Genomic DNA, 18,492 nt, shown 5'->3' on the forward strand with positions numbered 1-18,492 from the left:
TTACAATGTTTACTGAGGTAATAAATCAAGAGAGAAGTAGGCTCATTTTCTCATAGACTTCTATACAATCACTTCTAATTTGCAACCAGAGGAGTCGCCCCCTGCTGGCTGTTAGAAAGAATGCAGGTTTAAGGCTCTGCAGCTTTGGCTTCACTTCTCAGACTTTTCAGAGGTTGCCGCCTGCATTTTACTCGTGGCTAATGTAGCTTATGACAAAGTGGACAGGAAACTATTCATGATTATAATTCTGCTTACATACATTCAACATATATCTCATGCATTATAATCATTTTTCATTTTTCATCACTTGCAATAAGGTGTAATTGTTTAAAAAGCTGCAGTCTATACACGGACATCACAAGAAAAGAGCAGTACATGCTGAGAGCAACAATGTCCAGACAGTTTTTATGGACACTGTAGAATATTCAATCAGTCAGGACTGTTTGGGGGTATGCTGTTACCAGGTGCTATGATGAAGACTATGGTTGTGCAGTCAGGCACAATGAAACACCAGAAGAGTTCACTCCAAGTGTGATTTAATGTAGAAACAGGTGGTGTGGCAGGTGAGGCTGGCACAAGCAATGCTGAGTTTCATATTTCCCTCAGACAAACAATTGCTGCCACTAGAGAGCCATGGGTTCTGCTGCAGGTAGTGCACCTGAGCTCAATCCCACATTTATAGGCTCTGATCAAGCCACGCTCCCACATCCTGCTCCTCCTCAGACAGCTCTGCTCTTCACAACAGACATCCAATCCAATCTAATCCAATCCAAATGTATTAATAAAGCACATTTAAAAACAACAAAAGTTGACCAAAGTGCTGTACAGTTAAACATAAAAACATAAAAACAACACAATAAAACACTAAGACTAATTTAAAACCAACAGGGCATTAAAATAATAAAAGCATTAAGACCAATAGGAAAGGAAAAAGGATTAAAAGAGTTAACTCTCATGTCGAGCCAAAAGCCAAGGAATAAAAGTGCATTTTGAGGTTTGATTTAAAAACAGGCAGTGTGGGGGACAGCCTAACACGTGGAGGCAGAGCATTCCAGAGCTCTGGAGCTGCACCTGAAAAGGCTCGGTCACTTGAGCTTGTGGTTTTAAAAGGTCTGGGAGATAAGTTGGAGCTTGCCCATTTAACGATTAATAAAATCTTAAAATCAATCCTAAAACGCACAGGGAGCCAGTGAAGAGAAGCCAGATTTGGGGTGATGTGCTCATATTTACGTGTACCAGTTAAAAGACGAGCTGCCGCGTTCTGAACAAGCTGCAGGCGAGACAAAGAGGCTCAGCTAACACCAACGTAAAGTGAATTACAATAATCAAGACGTGTGGTGATAAAAGCATGCATAACCTTTTCAAAATCATTAAAAGATAAAAAGGACTTAACCCTGGATAAAAGCCGCAGTTGGAAAAAACTTGATTTCACAACAGTTTATTTTTGTGTCCATTTTAAAATCCTTTCCCATTAAAAACCCTATATTCTTTACCATAGGAAGGACAAAAGGTTCAAGGGGGGAATGGTCCATGTTGGGGTCGTTTCTGCCTCCATTGTGTCCAAAATTAATAACTTCAGATTTGTTGTCATTGAGCTTGAGAAAATGTAAAGCCATCCAGTCTTTGATGTCTTTGAGACAGGCTAGCAATGTGCCCAAAGAGTTTGAGTTATTCTTTTTCAAGGGCAGGTACAGCTGTGTGTCGTCCGCATACAAGTGGAAGGATATTCCATACTTTCTAATAATGGACCCCAGGGGAAGCATGTACAAGGAAAATAAAATCGGACCAAGTTTAGAGCCTTTGGGGACTCCACATGGGAGAGGGGCTGAGGAGGATGTAAAATCACCAAGGCATACAGAAAAACTACGGTCAGCCAGGTAAGAACTGAACCATTTAAGAGCGGTACCTTTTAAACCAACACAGTGCTGCAGACGAGAAATTTAAATGTTGTGGTCCACTGTGTCGAAAACAGCTGTGAGATCTAAAAGCATAAGAATGGCTGAATCGCCAGAATCAACAGTTAATAAAAGATCATTAAAAACCTTTTAAAGGGTAGTTTCAGTGCTGTAAAGTGCTTTAAAACCAGATTGGAACACCTCAAGAATGCCATTTGTGTCTAAAAAAGTTTGAAGTTGAATAAAAACAGCTTTCTCCAAGACTTTATAAAGGAAGGGGAGTTTGGAAAGTGGTCAAAAATTGGAGAGGACTGAGATGTCCAAGTTGTGTTTTTTAAAAGTGGCTGCACAACAGCATGTTTAAAATGAGCTGGAACTACACCAGAGGCTGGGCTACTGTTTATGATTACCTGGATGGAAATCAGACCTGCTAAGAAATCAGAAAAGTCGTTGTTGAAGTCCTTATTATATTTAGGTGGTCGGTAAATCACAGCGCACTGTACTGGGTGAGATTGATCCAACACAAACATGTTCAGTTCAAAGCTGGAGTAGGAGTCTGGAGATAGCTGCCGACAGTTAAAACGTTTCTTAAAAGTAGTGGCTACTGCCCCTCCTCGTCCAGTGGTCCTCGGACAGTTAAAATATGTACAATCCGCCGGCAAAAGTTCGGAGAAGGAACTTAACTCACCGACGCCGAGCCAGGTTTCCGTCACGCACAGAAAATCCAGTCCACGGGAAGAAGTCATTCACAATAAATGTCTTGTTAACTAGTGATCTAGCATTCACCAAGGCCATCCTGGTTGGAGATGAGCCAGCAGCCGTTCGGGGTGCCCGACCCAGCGGTCAAAGGTTATGGGGATTCACCTCACCTCTGCGTAGGCGAGGGGAGCGAAGGCTGGGGATCCAGGTCCCCTCATCTGCACCAGCAACAGGTACCAGCCAGGTGTATACATGATCCAGAGAACGCCAGGAAGCAAAATGGCGAGGATCTGAGCCGTAATCCACTGAAAAGGCTTGAGGAAAACTCCCGGGGGACACTGCCACAAAGGACTTCATTTTCACCAGCAGCCCTCTGCGCTTGCCTCGGCGTCTCCTCCGGGAGCGCGGAAGCGGAGCTTGGAGGAGGTCATTAGGTATCCCCGATAGGAACGGGGGAAGAGGAGTTTTATGTCCCCTGAAGTCAAACTTTTATATTTTTTCACTGGCAAGTCGGATAGAGAGGAGCGCTTGGCGATCATAGAACAGCAGAGAGTCGGCATTTTTAGTGACAAGCGACAGAAACCACAGAAACAGAAACACAACTGACAGCAGCAGACGGCCGGCCACACCGCTGGCGCCATCTTGACTTTATAGACAAATTTGCTTGTGTTGCGCAGAAGAGAAGTTCCAGCAAAATACATAAAATAAAAACAATGTAGATGGATATTATAGATTTTTTTTGGGAATGAGGAAATGGATGGACCTTTCCTGACCCCAACTCACAATGTCCTCATATTACTGATGCTCACAGTACACAATAGCAGACATTTTTATTTCATAGCCAAAAAGTTTTCAGTTTCATTGTGAGAGCCAAGATATACTGTTTTCTCGGGGGAAGTGAAGAGAAATATGTCTATCATCTTTGAATGCTCAGTTTGTGCTGTACATGCTGTTTCAGTGTGAGATCGTATGATGTTCATAAGAGCTACTGTGTTTAAATGAATGACAAGTCTCACATATTACCAAGCCAAACCTGGTGAAACAGTTATATTCTACATTAAATACATTTCTGTTTTGGTCAAATGGAAGAAGTAAATATCCTTTCTTTTATACAGTAAAGCACTTTTACTCGTTTTCTCTCAGCACACATTTCTTGGTTGGTTTTTTTTAAGTTTATTTGTGTGAGGATAAAGAGTGAAAACACACTGTTGAACCCTGGATGTATTAAGAGAACTGGATACAGCATTGGAGTCAGGCTCCCGTTCATTCCTATGAGAATCGCTCAGTGGCACAAGTACCGGATCGTCCGACGATCCTCCGCATCTATAGAGTTGCTGCAGGAATGAGTCCTAAAACCCGGAGATGAGTAAGCATTTCAGCACTTTCGGTTCCCTCGTCTGGAAGTCAATGGGTTTTTAGTTAGATGCCTGAAATGAGATCTGTGGTGAACACAAGGTTAAGAGATTTTAACATTTTGTTCTACGACATAAAATATAACATAACATAATATAACATAAAAACCATCAATAAATACCCCACTCATGAATTTTGAAGCCTTAATGTGTCTTAAACAAGGCGATTGCTAACAAGTGGCTAAATGAGACTTCTAAATGTCATCTTTACAGCCTCGTTATGTATACTTGCGTTCATGCTACCATGGTGTAGTTCGTTTATAGCCGTTAGCTTTGAATTTCTGCCGATTGCATTTACACTTCAAAAATCATAAAAGTGGTGTTCATTTGATGAGATTATCTGGCTGACCAAAACGTGTTAGTATCAAAAAGGTGTGTTTGCCACAGAGTTTATTTTCTGCAATAATCCAAAACCCAATGGACAAATCCCATTGGATTTTTATCGAGGAAACCAGGGGATGGTAACTTCCTGGTATACGTCATCCAGGAGCACTCTATCGGGCCCATAGAGCAGGCGGGTAGCGTTTTCTTTAACTCCGCCTCCCAGCCCTCGGTCTGGGGCACATTCACACTAACGAAGGAAAGGAAATTACAACTTTTAGGACCTAATGATTTAAATAGGGGCTTATCAAGTGTTCATACTGGGAAGTTGATTTACCTCCTAAAAAAAATAACCGCTGATTTACAGACATCTCTTTCCCAATGGAAGTCTATGGGAAAAAGTATTTTTGGGCTCAATGGCATCACGTGACGGACTCGGAAGTTGTAGTACCGCCGTTTGACCACTACGGAAATTTGCTTTAAAGCCCGGCGCTCTTCCTGGGGGCTTGTGTTTAACGAAATAATAAGACTCTAATTGAAACAGAAGTTCTCTCATATATGATGTATGCATCAGTTGTTGTTGGTTGTGTGTGTGTTTCAGAGGGCTCTCCATTCAGCTGGTGGCTCGGTGGTCCCGGACCCGGTCGTGTCCAGACTTATTGGGGCGGAGCTCAGCCAGGCAGCCAGCAGTGTGTCTGCGGCCTGCAGGGCGACTGTGTGGACCCACAACACTACTGCAACTGTGACGCCGACCGCATGGAGTGGTACTGAAATCAATAAACACAATTTTGTATATTTTTCTCCACATTTATACACTTTTTTTTCCAGAGTATCTTGCTTCTATAAGTTTACATATTTAAGTTCAAGAATCTACCATCAGTTTGCCACCATGTTTCATGAAAAAAAAAGAAAAGAAACAGGAGACCAGTAAATAGAAAGACGAAATGCTCCGTTGTTCAATATTGTATGTAATTTTGAACATGGAGGACAATTTAGTCAGTAATCTGTATATAAATGCAGCTATATACCATTAAATCTGTGGTGGTATTACTTCTGAGAATTTTTGTTTAATAACTGGTACAAGATGATGACGACTGCCTTGTAATGCAGTGATTTCCAGGCAGTAAAGACAATGGAATTCAACATAAGTAAATAGTATTTAGCAATTTGTTCAGTAATACACTTTCCTAAAAAATAAAAAAAAAAGTGTTCTTGCTAGTTTGTCATTTTAGTGCCACACCTTGTTGGTGTCGTTGCATGAAAAAAAAATCGATCTAAACATAGATTTTATAGTTGTGTAAATAAAGATAGAATCATATTTTAAAGCGTAAAGAGAAGTGAGGAAAGGAATTTGTGTTGACATTTTTTTATTTATATCATGCATACAAAAAAGAAGTTGTATAGAAAGCAGCTGTCTCCTAACTATGACGTGACTATGATATTTTTTACTAAACGTAACCAAGTAGTTTTGTTGCATTTTTTTTTTTTTGTGTTGTTTCTATTTACAACATTAACCATGTGTTTAAAACTGTTTAAAATTGAGAAAATACGTTTCCCTCCAAACGTAATTAAAAATGCAGTTTAGTTGTTTGGGGACGTTCATTTGTAGGAGACAGGGTTGCAATAGAAAGAGACATTTTTTGGCAATTAGACCTCATTGTGATTGTATTACTTTCATGCAGTGGCAACCCCATGATGCTAGAATAAGATGTCCCCCTGATAGTAAACAGAGGTCTTCTTCTGATGATTGAGATGTAGTTTTTGCTCTTTATTTCTTCTTCTAGAATACTAAACATGAGTGCTAACAGTGTCTTGTAACTTTGGCGATGAAAGCAAACAACAAATCGACTGGAATAATTTGAGCAGATGGGAAAAAAACAAAAATAAAACCATTTTAACCTTTCCTCGTGTTGTAAGCAATCCTGCCCTCGCCTTCCTGTCTTGTACCATTTCCCAGTGCAAACTGTTTGTGCAACGCCGACTATTTTTACAGACCGGAGCTGCCGCTCTTCAATATTTCATCACACTCACAAAGTGCTGTGTACACTCCCCGTTTCCAGTCCTTCCAGTCCTGGATGTATTTTTAATACACAACTTTCCTCAGCAGCAAGGCTAACAGGCGGATTATCTTCGTGAAGCTGCGTGTGGGCGTAAATGGACAGGAGGTGTCTTGCTTTTGGGAGTAGCTGTTCCAAAAACTGCTGGGGATGGATGTTGACTGTCAGGATGGCTATAATTCAGGAATAAATAGGTCCCAGAGAGATTGCACCTACTCACTGCAATGTTTACATCAGCTAGTTACAACGTGTAATATTGTCACTAGAGTGACAAAAAAAAAAAACGCTGATGCAAGCAAATGATCACAGTTTGGGCTTTGTGAGTTCATTAAAGTGTATTTGTTGTTCCTCTACATCCCCCCTTTTTTTTTCTTCTCCATATTTATATTGTCCTGATCCTCCTCTCCACCTCTTCATCTCCTTTTTTCTCCATCATCTCCTGCTCAATCGACAACTTTTATTTCTTCCTCTTCGACTTTTCTTTCCCTGCAGGGCTGAGGACTCGGGCCTGCTCACCCATGAGGAGAGCCTCCCTGTCAGGTCGCTGGTGCTGGGTGACATCCAGAGGCCGGGGTCAGAGGCCGCCTACAGGGTGGGGCCGCTCCGTTGTCATGGAGACAGTAAGTCCAGCCCAGTTCTCCAGGTGTCTTGTTACAACATGATGACAGAAACTCTCCTATTATGGAAATTACTCTTATCGCTTGTTTATTTTGTCACCAACAACAAATGCTGGTTTTGTTTGAAAAACTAAATCCTCATACAACACACAGTCTTCAGTTTTCATCACATAATAACCTTCTAGTTCAGTTATTTCAGGCACAGTGATGCTTTTAAAACAATAGTTTAACATTTTGGGAAATACTCGTCTTTGCTATTTTGGCAAGAGAGTTAGATGAGTAGATCAATACCGCTTTCATATCTGTCTGTGTGATACGAAGCTACAGCCGGCAGCCAATTAGCTAAGCATAACGTAAAGACTGGAAACAGCTACAGTAGCCTGGCTCGGTCCAAATCCACCTACCAGCATCTCTAAAGTTCACTAACACATTAAAGGAACAGCGTGCAGCATTTAAGAGGATCTATTGGCAGAAATGGAAGATAACATTAATTAGCACATTTTCTTTAGTGTATAATCACCTGAAACTAAGAATCGTTGTGTTTTCGTCACCTTAGAATGAGCCTTTTATATATACAGTACATACTACATGCGTCCTCTTCACCGAGCTGGCCGCCTTGTTTCTACAGTAGCCCTGAACGGACAAACCAAACACTGGCTCTAGATTGGGCCATTCAAGTTTTTTAGTTTTTTGCGTGTCGGCCACCGTAGTTCTCCTACACGCTTGGCACACGGGAGAAATGTAACCTCACCGCTACATACCACCAGATTTTACACACTGCACCTTTAACACATTATGTCTCGTTTATTAAATCCATATAAAATCTTGAATTATTCCTTTAAAGGGACTGTTTGTAACTTCTTACTATATAAATCATTGCGGGTCGGTGTCCCATGCGCGCTCGCGTGTGGCTACGCTGTTCAGACTCAGACTCCAACACAAACTACACGGAAGCACCAAAACCGCAAAGTTCTATCTAGTGAAGCCCGTCTGTTAAAAAGTGTTGGCTGCAGTCGGAGATGTAGAAGAGTTGGTTTATTTCTGAGAATATCTAGTGAATGTGGACGTTTGTGCAGAAATAACTGCTGCAGCTCCTCCAGACCAACAGAGGTTTCCCGTGTCTTGTGAAGTGACGGGGCTCCGCAGAGAGAAACGTTATCGTCTCCGACCAAAACTCCGGTGTCTCCCCTGTTCCCTCCGGCCGCGGTCGGGAGGCTGAGGCAGGAAAAGCCAACACTAGGATCAGCAGTGATTCATGGAGAGACCTTCGTCTGCTCAGCTAACATTACTGCCAAGCAGCTGAAATATAGAGTGATATTGTCCTTTTAGCTGACGTGTGTCTCCTCACTGTTTTGAGCGATGCTCGTTCATGTCTATGTAGAGCGAGCACAAGCGCGAGCAACAGGACTTAACGGCCACAGGTGTCGCTGTTAAGAAGACATTTCTGATTCTTACAAACAGTCCCTTTAAGTACTGTCTGAAAAATAAAAACCTGGAGATTATAAAAGGTTTTTATTACAGCTGTCAGCCTGTCACTGGGCAACATTACAATATTAACACTCTCTTTCCTCTTAAAATGTTTTGCAATTGCAGTTTTTAAATTAATATATTTTGACACAAATGTCAAAGCAAAGCCAGAATTACTGCACACTTGTTTTCAGCTAATTAACTTAACAGGTTGGCTCATTTGTGTCTGAGTTGATTTCTATTTAAAAGATCGTGACAGTTGAGTTTTCATCATCGTGTTTCTCAGAGAACTTCTGGAACGCTGCGTTTTTCGACAAGGAGACGTCGTACCTCCACTTCCCCACCTTCCACGGAGAGCTGAGCGCAGACATCTCCTTCCTGTTTAAAACCACGGCCTCGTCTGGTGTGTTCCTGGAAAACCTGGGCATCAAAGACTTCATCCGGATCGAACTGAGCTGTGAGTAGGAGCTGGAGGAAATGAAACAGTTAGAGGGGATGTGTGTGTGTGTGTCCTTTAAGCCCTTTATGGTTATTTTTAGAATTGGAGCCAAACTAAAACGCTTCTTTTATTCCTATGTATTGGTCTACTAGTGATGCTGTTAGAAGATGCAGTAGAAGGAAACTTTGGAGTATATTGTTATACATTACATAAATGTATATTTTTTTCACTCTTAATCTGATTTTTAGATAAATTTGTTCCTTTTTTATTCTTTTACTTCATTATATCACTCTGCTTGTATCCTTACAATGTGTTCCCCAGTGCTGGGATTAAAGTGTTTTATAGTACAGCAACATTTTCCCTCATTTATCCCTTAACTTTTGACGGTGGATGAAACTGGCTGTGTAGTTTTTTTTTATTGACAGGCTGGTTTGTATGGAGTTTGTGTTTTCTTCTGGTGCTGCTTGTCTCCAACGTTTTGTTCTGCTCTTGGTTGCATTGCTCGTTGTTTTCCGATCACTTTCCTTCCCACACAGAACGCGGTTGAATCCATTGCATGCGCCGCTGTGAATAACGTCTGCTGGCCCACATAGGGACAACATTGCATTCACAACACAACAAATAAAATGTGACCAAGGTGAAATCCATAAAAAGGGAACTCATAATCATTGCAGGGTTTTATTTTTTTTATACCCTTGTTTTTAATTTGACAGTTGTTTTATGAACTCTCAGGAACATTTCAGCCATGACCCTCCATTAATTCCTGTTGATTGATTCTCGTGTAATGCGCATATTTATGGGCCCCATAGTGTGTCATTTAGATTACGACAGTATTAACCAACAGGGTGTTATTTGGTTTATGGGTGCCATGGAAATGTGGCCGGGTGTGAGATGTATGTTTATAGCCTGCCATATATTGTGTCATTTAAAATATAGCTGTATTACCCAACAAGGTGTCCTTGTGCTTATATGGTTATGACAGTGTTGCGGATGGTTTGAGGTATTTATATGCAGCAGTGGTGTGTGTCATTCAGAACGGCTTGTATGGCTCACTTTACCTTCTTAGTTTAGTTCAGTTTGCTGTTCTGTGGTTGTTTTTGTGTTGCATTTTTGGAGGAAGTTGTTTTAGAAAATAGGATTTGAAGGGACACACACAGAGAATGTAATACAGGGACACTGCTGCACCAACAGCGTCTCTCCTCGGGGAAATCATTGTCAGCGTGGTTGTTCCAGCTCGGAATACTGCTGCTCTGTTGCCGGCTGCCTCAGATCGCTTTGCAACACCGAGGCTGAGAACAATTTCTTTATGAAGTTACTGCAGGATGCTGGGATAGTGCTTCATCTCGCGCTGTATTCCCATTGCAATACATCCTCACCTTCCACCAGCACAACATAAAGGATGATGGTGTGCTTTGCCTGCACTCTCTTAAATCGTTTGCTGTTGGTGGAGAGAACAGACGAAGTCTAGCTGAGAGGAAGAAGACGAGACAGTCAGCATTGAGGTGCTGTCCGTGGTGCTGAAACAGTGCAGCAGCAGAGCCGAGGCGCTGGCCGTGGTCCTGACTCATGATTCTGGAGCTCAGAGGGAAACTTTTCTAAGGCAGGGGTGGAAGAAATATTCTTGAAGCAATACTAAAAAACAAAGTAAAGTAAAAGTAAAAATTTACAAAATTAAAGTTTATAAGTTTTAACAGATCAGTAAAAAAAGAAGAAGCAAAATAAGGCATTTTAAAATAGATTAATTCCTCAGTGTGCGTAATGGCCTTTAAAAGGGGACATATCATGAAAAACTCACTTGTTCATACATTTGGGTATCTGGAGTGTCTACCAATCCACCAACTGTGAAATAAGACAACCCAGTCAGTTTTTGTGGGGCTGCTTATCAGAAAATATGTGATTCAACAAGCCAGTCAGATCTGGCTCCCCTTCCTATGTCACATGCAGGCTCATTAGAATATATCGCCCACGGCCGGAGAACTACCTTTGCAAAGGTGCACCATATTTTTCTCGCAAGCCAATCAGAGCAGACTGGACTTTTTCTGGAGAGAGTACCTGGAAAAGAGCACAATATGTCCCCTTTAAAATTTGAGTAGCATTTTAATTCTGTAGTGTTTGAAGTGTCAAGCTCTATGCTGTAGTGTAACATATGGCAATATGCATCTGATGATGATGCATTTCCTGTCATAGCATTTACCTATACCAGGGGTCTGCAACCTGCAGCTCTGGTGCTCTATAGCTCCTGTCCAGTGGCTCCCTGTGGATTTTTAAAAATGGAAATCAATAACTGTTTTTTGTTTACATTTTAATTTTAATTTATCATTGTTGTAGGTCTATGGTATGATGGTACAACGGAGTGGTAGGGCCACATTGAGGAAAAAAAATAAATCTGAGATTACGAGAATAAAGTCATAATATTATTAAGTAGTAATTTTATGTGTTATTTTATTTTTTTCTCGTAAAGTTATGACTTTATTCTCGTTATATTACAACTTTTATTCTCGTAAAGTTCTGACTTTATTTTCTTAATATTACGACTTTTTTTTCTTGTAAAGTTATGATTTTATTCTCGCAATATTACGACTTTTTTTCTCGTAAAGTTATAACTTTATCCTCGTTATATTACGACTTTTTTCTCGTAAAGTTATGACTTTATTCTCGTAATATTATGACTTTTTTCTCGTAATATAATGACTTTATTCTGGAAATCTCATGTTTTTCCCTCAATGTGGCCCTAATACTCCGTAGTACATTTACACTTTGGCCCTCACTGCATTAGACGTATATACTATATACTTAGACTATAAACTGTGTTACCTTCATCACAATGCTCAAATGTTTTGCGGCTCCAGACAGATTTTTTTCTTTTTTTTTTTTACTAAAATGGCTCTTTTGATAGTAAAGGTTGCTGACCCCTGACCTATACCATACAATAACTTTACCTCAGAACTAGTACTTGTAGTACTTGAGTAAATGCACTTTGTCAGTTTTCAGATTCCTGGGTTCTTTATCAATACAATATGAGCAATAATACATAAAGAAATGGCCTGATATATGAAAATAACATACCCACAATGGAGACACTTATTCTGTATATCACGACAGGATATGATGGACACTTGCTGTAAAAAGCTGTGTTTTTGAAATTATTATCAGGAAAATGATATCATAATTAGTCACCCTTTGATTTCTATATTGCACGGCTCATCTGAAATAAAGAACTTGTCTAGTAGTCTGCAAAGAAGCACTGCACAGTCTGGTTCTTCCTCCTAATCAGTACATAACGTCTTGCCAGACTCTCTAGTCTTTTGTTTGTTGTTATCCTGTGAGAGCTGAACCCAGTGTGCCTAAGCAGAAGCTCTGTTGGCTTTTGTGTTTGTTGTTCTGTTGCGAAGGAGTCATTAAACTACATTCCAGGGAGCCCTACACCCCCCCCCCCCCCCCCCCCAACCCACCCGCCCCCCGCCCCTCCACCCTCCCGTCTGCTTGTTTGGTCTCCGTACACTTCAGTCCAACCTACCTGCTTGTTAAAGCTCCTGCCTCTATTCCCATTTGTGGCATTGGCAGGTCTTAGATGGACTGTAAGAACTGGGTGAAAATATGCAGCTATTAAGTGAATTTCATGCCAGCTTTTTATGTAAATAAAAACACCTGCCTCCTTCAGCCTGAATCACAAAGTGAGGTTTCAGCAGAGTCTCATTCTCATTAATTCAGAGGCTTCAGACGTGTCCTGTTTGCACAAATTAAATGTTGGTGTGGGGTCGGTGGCCTTCTTTGTCCAGGAGAAGAGACTGGTGAAAACTAAATGTAAATTGTCTCCTTAAAAGCAGCAGTGAATGAGATTTTTTGTCCAAACAATAGCAAGAAAATATCCCATCTCCATTTGGTTGCCATTCTGAGACATTTTGTTTTTGTAAAGTTTAACATTTTTATTAGAGATACAACTGTTACCTTTTTAGATTTTGCTTAAAAGAGGACATGTTATGCTTTTTCCCTTTCCTTTAGTGTGTTATATCGTTTTTTTCCCGTGCATGTTAAAGGTCTGTAAAGTTATAAAGCCCAAAGTCCTCACCAAAGGGAGTTACTCTCCCCCACAGAAACACTGCTGCTGAACTGCCTGAAACGCCAAGTATGCAAACGGAAAATAGGCATAATAGATTGTCTTTCATCCAAGAAAAAAACCCGAACATTTCATAGAAAATTAATCTGGCTGATTGACAGATCTGAATTTATCACCTTGATTAAATTTGGTTCTGTGGGGAATAAAAAACGTTGTTGTGACAGTTTCATCAAAAAACTGTATTATCAGAATCTTTAGTTTGATTTGGAAAATATCTTTACACGATAAAATACATCTGCTTCATCAGGCAACCGAGTAATTGCATAGTGTTTTGTTTGGCAAACAATCGGTAAGATATGTGGTGAAACTGGTTGGTCTGACAATGTATGACTCACACAGTAGATTCATGTTTTATTCTGTTTTCATACTTCCTTATGTCCCATTCCTTTCTCATCGCCCTCTATTTCTCAATCACCGTCCTTGTTTATCCCTCTCTCTTCCGTGCCATCCCATCTCTCCCTTTGTCAGCCTCCACTCAGGTAGTTTTCTCCTTCGATGTCGGCAACGGGCCGCTGGAGGTTCACGTGGAGTCGAGCGTGCCGCTGAACGACAACCGGTGGCATCGAGTCCGGGCTGAGCGAAACGTCAAGGAGGCGTTGCTTCGATTGGATGAACTTCCCGCCGCCACGCAGGAGGCTCCTGCTGACGGACACCTCCACTTGCAGCTCAACAGCCAGCTGTTCATAGGTCAGGAGCGTGATGTTCTACTAATTCTCCGTAGTCCGATTATTTTGTTGCTTCACGCTGCTATAAGGGACTGTTTGATTTTAAAACAGCCTCTTATAAATAGTACAAATGTGAGAGGGAGTTTCTGTGTGAATGTTGGCCTCATTAGTCTCAGTGCTGGTGGGTTCAAGGCCCTTTCTCAAGTCCTCTGGAACTGGAACAACAGTCTCTTTTTGTCTCTCAGGCAGTAACTTCTACACATACTTGCCTTTTTTCTCTTATCGCACTCCAAAGAAGCAGTAGTTCAGTGCTTTCTGTCTCTGCAGCTCCTCCTGAAGTCAGCAGCTCGATCACAAAACTTTTCATCAAATATTTTTTTTAGTCTTTCCCGGCAGAAAAACTCTGTTTCTTTCCCAAGTTCACATCAGGCAGAAGTACTCCATAAAAAAGCATAGACTTGTTACTCAAGGTTTTGTAGAGAACAAGTCATTTACATGCTCTCTATTGCATTTAGACATCTTTACAAGGGAGTATCCATCCATCCATTATCTGTAACCGCTTATCCTATTCAGCCGATCCCAGCTGACACAGGGCAAAGGCGGGGTACACCCTGGACAGGTTGCCAGACTATCACAGGGCTCACACCTACGGGACATTTAGAGTCAACAATGAACCTGCATGTCTTTGGACTGTGGGCCTATATTCCTACAAACTGGTTCACAGTCGAGTCAAGTCTCAAAATAATTTACTTTACAGAGACAGACAACGATTAAAGGTACCCTGTACCCTGTTTTTTGTTCAAACAAAGTTATGTTTACATCCACGGTTTCTCAACAAAACTTATTGTGTGTATCCACCCCAAGGTGTTGAATGCTTTTCATCCCTCATAAAACATTCGTTACAGCAACCAGGTCGCACTCCCAACTCGTCAAGTACTGCCGATTGGGCAGCGCCACTCGTTATCAGAAAACAGACGTTGCCTTTTGCAACAGTATGTTAAGAACCGGGCTTTCAACTAACTCAAATGTAAACCCACTGCAGCGGTATTCGACAGTCAGAGCAAGTGACGTATTAATAGCGTGAGTCAGCCCAGAGTGGGCCAAACAACACAAGACTTTCATCCAGGAGACCGGGGTTCGTGTACCTTTACTCGGCGGTATCATCGGTCCTGTGAGGCACATGAGTCGCTAGTCAGTGAAATTAATGTCCACCACGACCGTTACCTAACCCTACCTAAGTGGCTGTGTTGCTTAGACCTAACTTCCTGTGAAAAAGGAAGTGTATTTCGAAAGAACACAATGAGTGTAACAAATGTATATTGACACGCTGTCCCCGGTACGTCCAAAAAGTAGTGGTAGTGAGAATGTGTTGGTTACAGCCACCGACTGTCGATCATTGGAGTAGCATGCGGACTGTCACGTAACCTGCGTATACGAGTTACTGACAAAATGGGGACCCACTTTTAAGATCATTGCTCCATAACGCTACTAGTGGTCAAAAACTTCATTGGGTAACTTTAAAGGGACTGTTTGTAATTTCTTACACGTATAAATCAATCCGGGTCGGTGTCTCATGCGCGCTCGCGTGTGGCTACGCTGTTCAGACTCAGACTCCAACACAAACTACACAGAAGCACCAAAACCACAAAGTTCTATCTAGTGAAGTCCATCTGTTAAACAGCCTGTTAAAGACAACCTAAGAAAGAAGTACATCCTGTTAAAGGATATGAGCTGACATGAGTTGGGTTTAGATCTGATAATAATTCTAACTATAAAGACTGCTAATGGATTTCATATTTCCGAACAGCTTTAGGACAACAGATTAATGAAATTAATATTCTTCTCTCAGTTTGGCTTTACAGATGTCTAACGTCTCTGCTCTTAAAGTCCGAGTGGAACAGAAGTTTGAGCCTCTTTAGCTTCTGCACTGTGAATATTCCTCAGTGAAACAAAGTATTTGAGCGGTGCACAGTTACAAGAGGCATTTAAATCAAATCATTTGCATCTGATTGGACTGCTAAAAAGTGGGCGGGCTTAAAATGTAGTGTGATACTGAGCTACAGAGGACTTTGGCTACACAAAAACAAACACCTCCCTTGTCGCTAAAGGTTGCAGATTGATTGATGGATGGATGACATGATATTATTGGTTGAAATTGGTTGGTACTAGTTTACGTAAGCATGCATCATTTTGTTGGAAGAAGAAAATATTATGGGATTTTTATATAAAAATACAAAGAAATAGATTTTTTGTAATTTCTTTGTTAAATATGTGCACAATATGACCAGGGATGAGATCTGAAAGGGTTAAAATGGCAGTTTTCATTTCATCTTGACTTTAAAATCACTGTGGTTCTTTCACACATGCTAAACTGTTATTGACTAATTTCCGTTATGTTGTGATTAATATGGAAGATACCAATTTGACACATTAATATACAGGGGATCCAGTACTGTAGCAGGTAATGCATGATGAGTATACCCTTCAGAATGAGATTAAATCCTCAGAAAAAAAAGAAGATATTCTCTTTTTTTCCCACATTTGTTATTGGCTGACTCTTGTTGTCTGCTCAGCGGTATTGGATATAAAAGATGCTGAGTCTGCATGTCTATTCTATAAGGCTTCTACTGCCTCTTCATCCACTACAGTACAAACTCTGTTTAGACTGAGATTCAAGCCTCACGACAGTAGCAGGTCTGGCCTCCTCCTGCAGAGTCCTACTTACTCTAAAAGGAAGAGAAATATTTTGTGCTGAACTGCTATTGGCTAAATGCCATCAGCTGCTCAGCACTATTGAATATGAAAGTGCTGAGTCGATGGTTTCTGACCACGAACAATAATCATGTTTAATAAATAAAGCATGCACCAGCGAGCAGAAATATATAGTGTAGTTTGTGATGTGATTTCCTGCAGTGAGGGTCTTTAAATAATCTGTAAATGAAGCTGAAACTGTAAGTGATTCATCAGATGGTCATGTAATTAACCGTCAGCGAGCTGAGAATACAAACTTCATCAATACTGCAGCCCTGCTTATCTCTACGTCATCGGTTCAATACCACAATTTGAATCCTCTATGTGAGAGGTCCTCTATGTGACCTCTCACTGGAGCTACGGGGACAAAAATTATGAAAATCTATCTTTTATCATCAGGCGTTATCATTCTGCAAATATTATGTATGTCACTTCCTATCAGTAAACACACAGTGTGGAGGGAAAACCAACCAACAAACAGTGGTGAGATTGGATGAAGGCAGCAGCAGCAGCAGGGAGATCCAGGTGAATATTGATTGGCTGAATAATCAGCTCTGAGGTCCATCAGCCTGAACCCGTATATGTTTACCTCTGAATTATCATCGAGGTACACCGGAGTAAGTCTGATAGGTTTGTGTGTTTGAATGACAATGTGCTGGAGTTGTTTCCCAGAATGGTTTGGTAATGGATGTTTGTATTATTTGACTTAATGGTCTTAAAGCTTCAGTAGGCAACACGTTTTTTGGCAACATTGGGCAAGAATTCCATAATAACCTTTCAGCATATTGTAATTCAAGTGTTCTGAGAGAAAACTAGACTTCTGCTCCTCCTCATGGCTCTGTTTTCAGGCTTTAAAAAATCTAGCCCGTGACGGGAGACTTTGACCAATCACAGGTCATTTCAGAGCGAGAGAGCGTTCCTATTGGCTGTTCATTCAATGGAGGCAGCTGTCAATCACTCATGAACTCTGATCAAACGGAAAAACATGGCAGCACTGATCAAATATGAATCAATATTCTGTTACTGTAATGCCTATTTCTCTCCTCAAATGTTTTCAGAAACATCTTGTAGTGTTTAGCTGTAAAATGAGAAAGTTTGCTACGGCTGGTTGGCGGTGCTTGGTATCTCCTCAAATGATCTAAAAATGGCTGCCGCGTCACAAACTTTCTCATTTTACAGCTAAACCGTGCACTACAAGATGATTCTGAAAACATCTGAGGAGAGAAATAGGCATTACAGTAACAGAATATTGATTCATATTTGATCAGCGCTGCCTAGTTTGACCGTTTGATCGGAGTTTGCGAGTGATTGACAGCCGGCTCTCATAGACGGCAGCTGGACGGCAGACTCCAGATCAGCTCTGACTGCTTGTTTTCCTCCGGTCTGTGAAATCTTGCAGATGCCGTTAGGAGCACCAGAGGACACAGAGGAACATGATTTTTTCAGATTACATGTCTCATGTACTACTGTCAGGATATAGTGACCGTTTTATAAAAATAACTTTTTTCTACCCACTGCTGCTTTAATTTGACGTGCAGAAATGTAGAATTTCCGTCCTCCTTGTTTGGTGTAAAAACAGTAAAAAGTACAATGTGTTTACTGTTAAAGTCTCCTTGAGAAAGTTATTTAGAGCATCGACTGTATGCCTGAAATGTAAATCTACAGAACACAATATGTGTATAAATAAACATATCAGCTCAGCTTGTATTCAATCAAAAACCACAGCATTGCTGAACAAACTATAACATTATGTACATCTTATTCATGAGCTGTAATCCCGTTTTAGACAGATTCATAAGGAGGAATGTTTACATTTGTTAGGATTTCTAATCCTTATGTGCATTTCAGATAAACTCTGTTATCACATGCAGTGCATTCATGAGACCTTCACAGATTTATAAGTCAGTAATTGGTACTGTGTTGTCTTCCATGAATTCACAAGCCACAATTCATTAAACAGTGTATTTATGAGCCTTAATTATTCCACATACAGATTTATATATAGGCAGTGAATTATATTGTTTCGTTTAATAACCCGTGTTATTGCCTTGC

The 18,492-nt window shown here is 40.8% G+C and overlaps 1 protein-coding gene across 2 annotated transcripts in view; it reads left to right on the top strand.

Annotated features, from left to right (window-relative positions):
• LOC141777743 (contactin-associated protein-like 4) overlaps positions 1–18,492 on the top strand; it is a 149,309-nt gene that overhangs the window by 94,510 nt on the left and 36,307 nt on the right. For both annotated transcript variants that reach the window (XM_074652265.1, XM_074652264.1), the window contains exons 14-17: positions 4,929–5,091; positions 6,877–7,004; positions 8,755–8,925; positions 13,493–13,711. In XM_074652265.1, coding sequence (XP_074508366.1) covers positions 4,929–5,091; positions 6,877–7,004; positions 8,755–8,925; positions 13,493–13,711 — 681 coding nt within the window. The remainder of the gene's footprint in view (positions 1–4,928; positions 5,092–6,876; positions 7,005–8,754; positions 8,926–13,492; positions 13,712–18,492) is intronic.

Source organism: Sebastes fasciatus, chromosome 11 (assembly GCF_043250625.1).
Source record: "Sebastes fasciatus isolate fSebFas1 chromosome 11, fSebFas1.pri, whole genome shotgun sequence".
Taxonomy (NCBI): Eukaryota; Metazoa; Chordata; class Actinopteri; order Perciformes; family Sebastidae; genus Sebastes; species Sebastes fasciatus.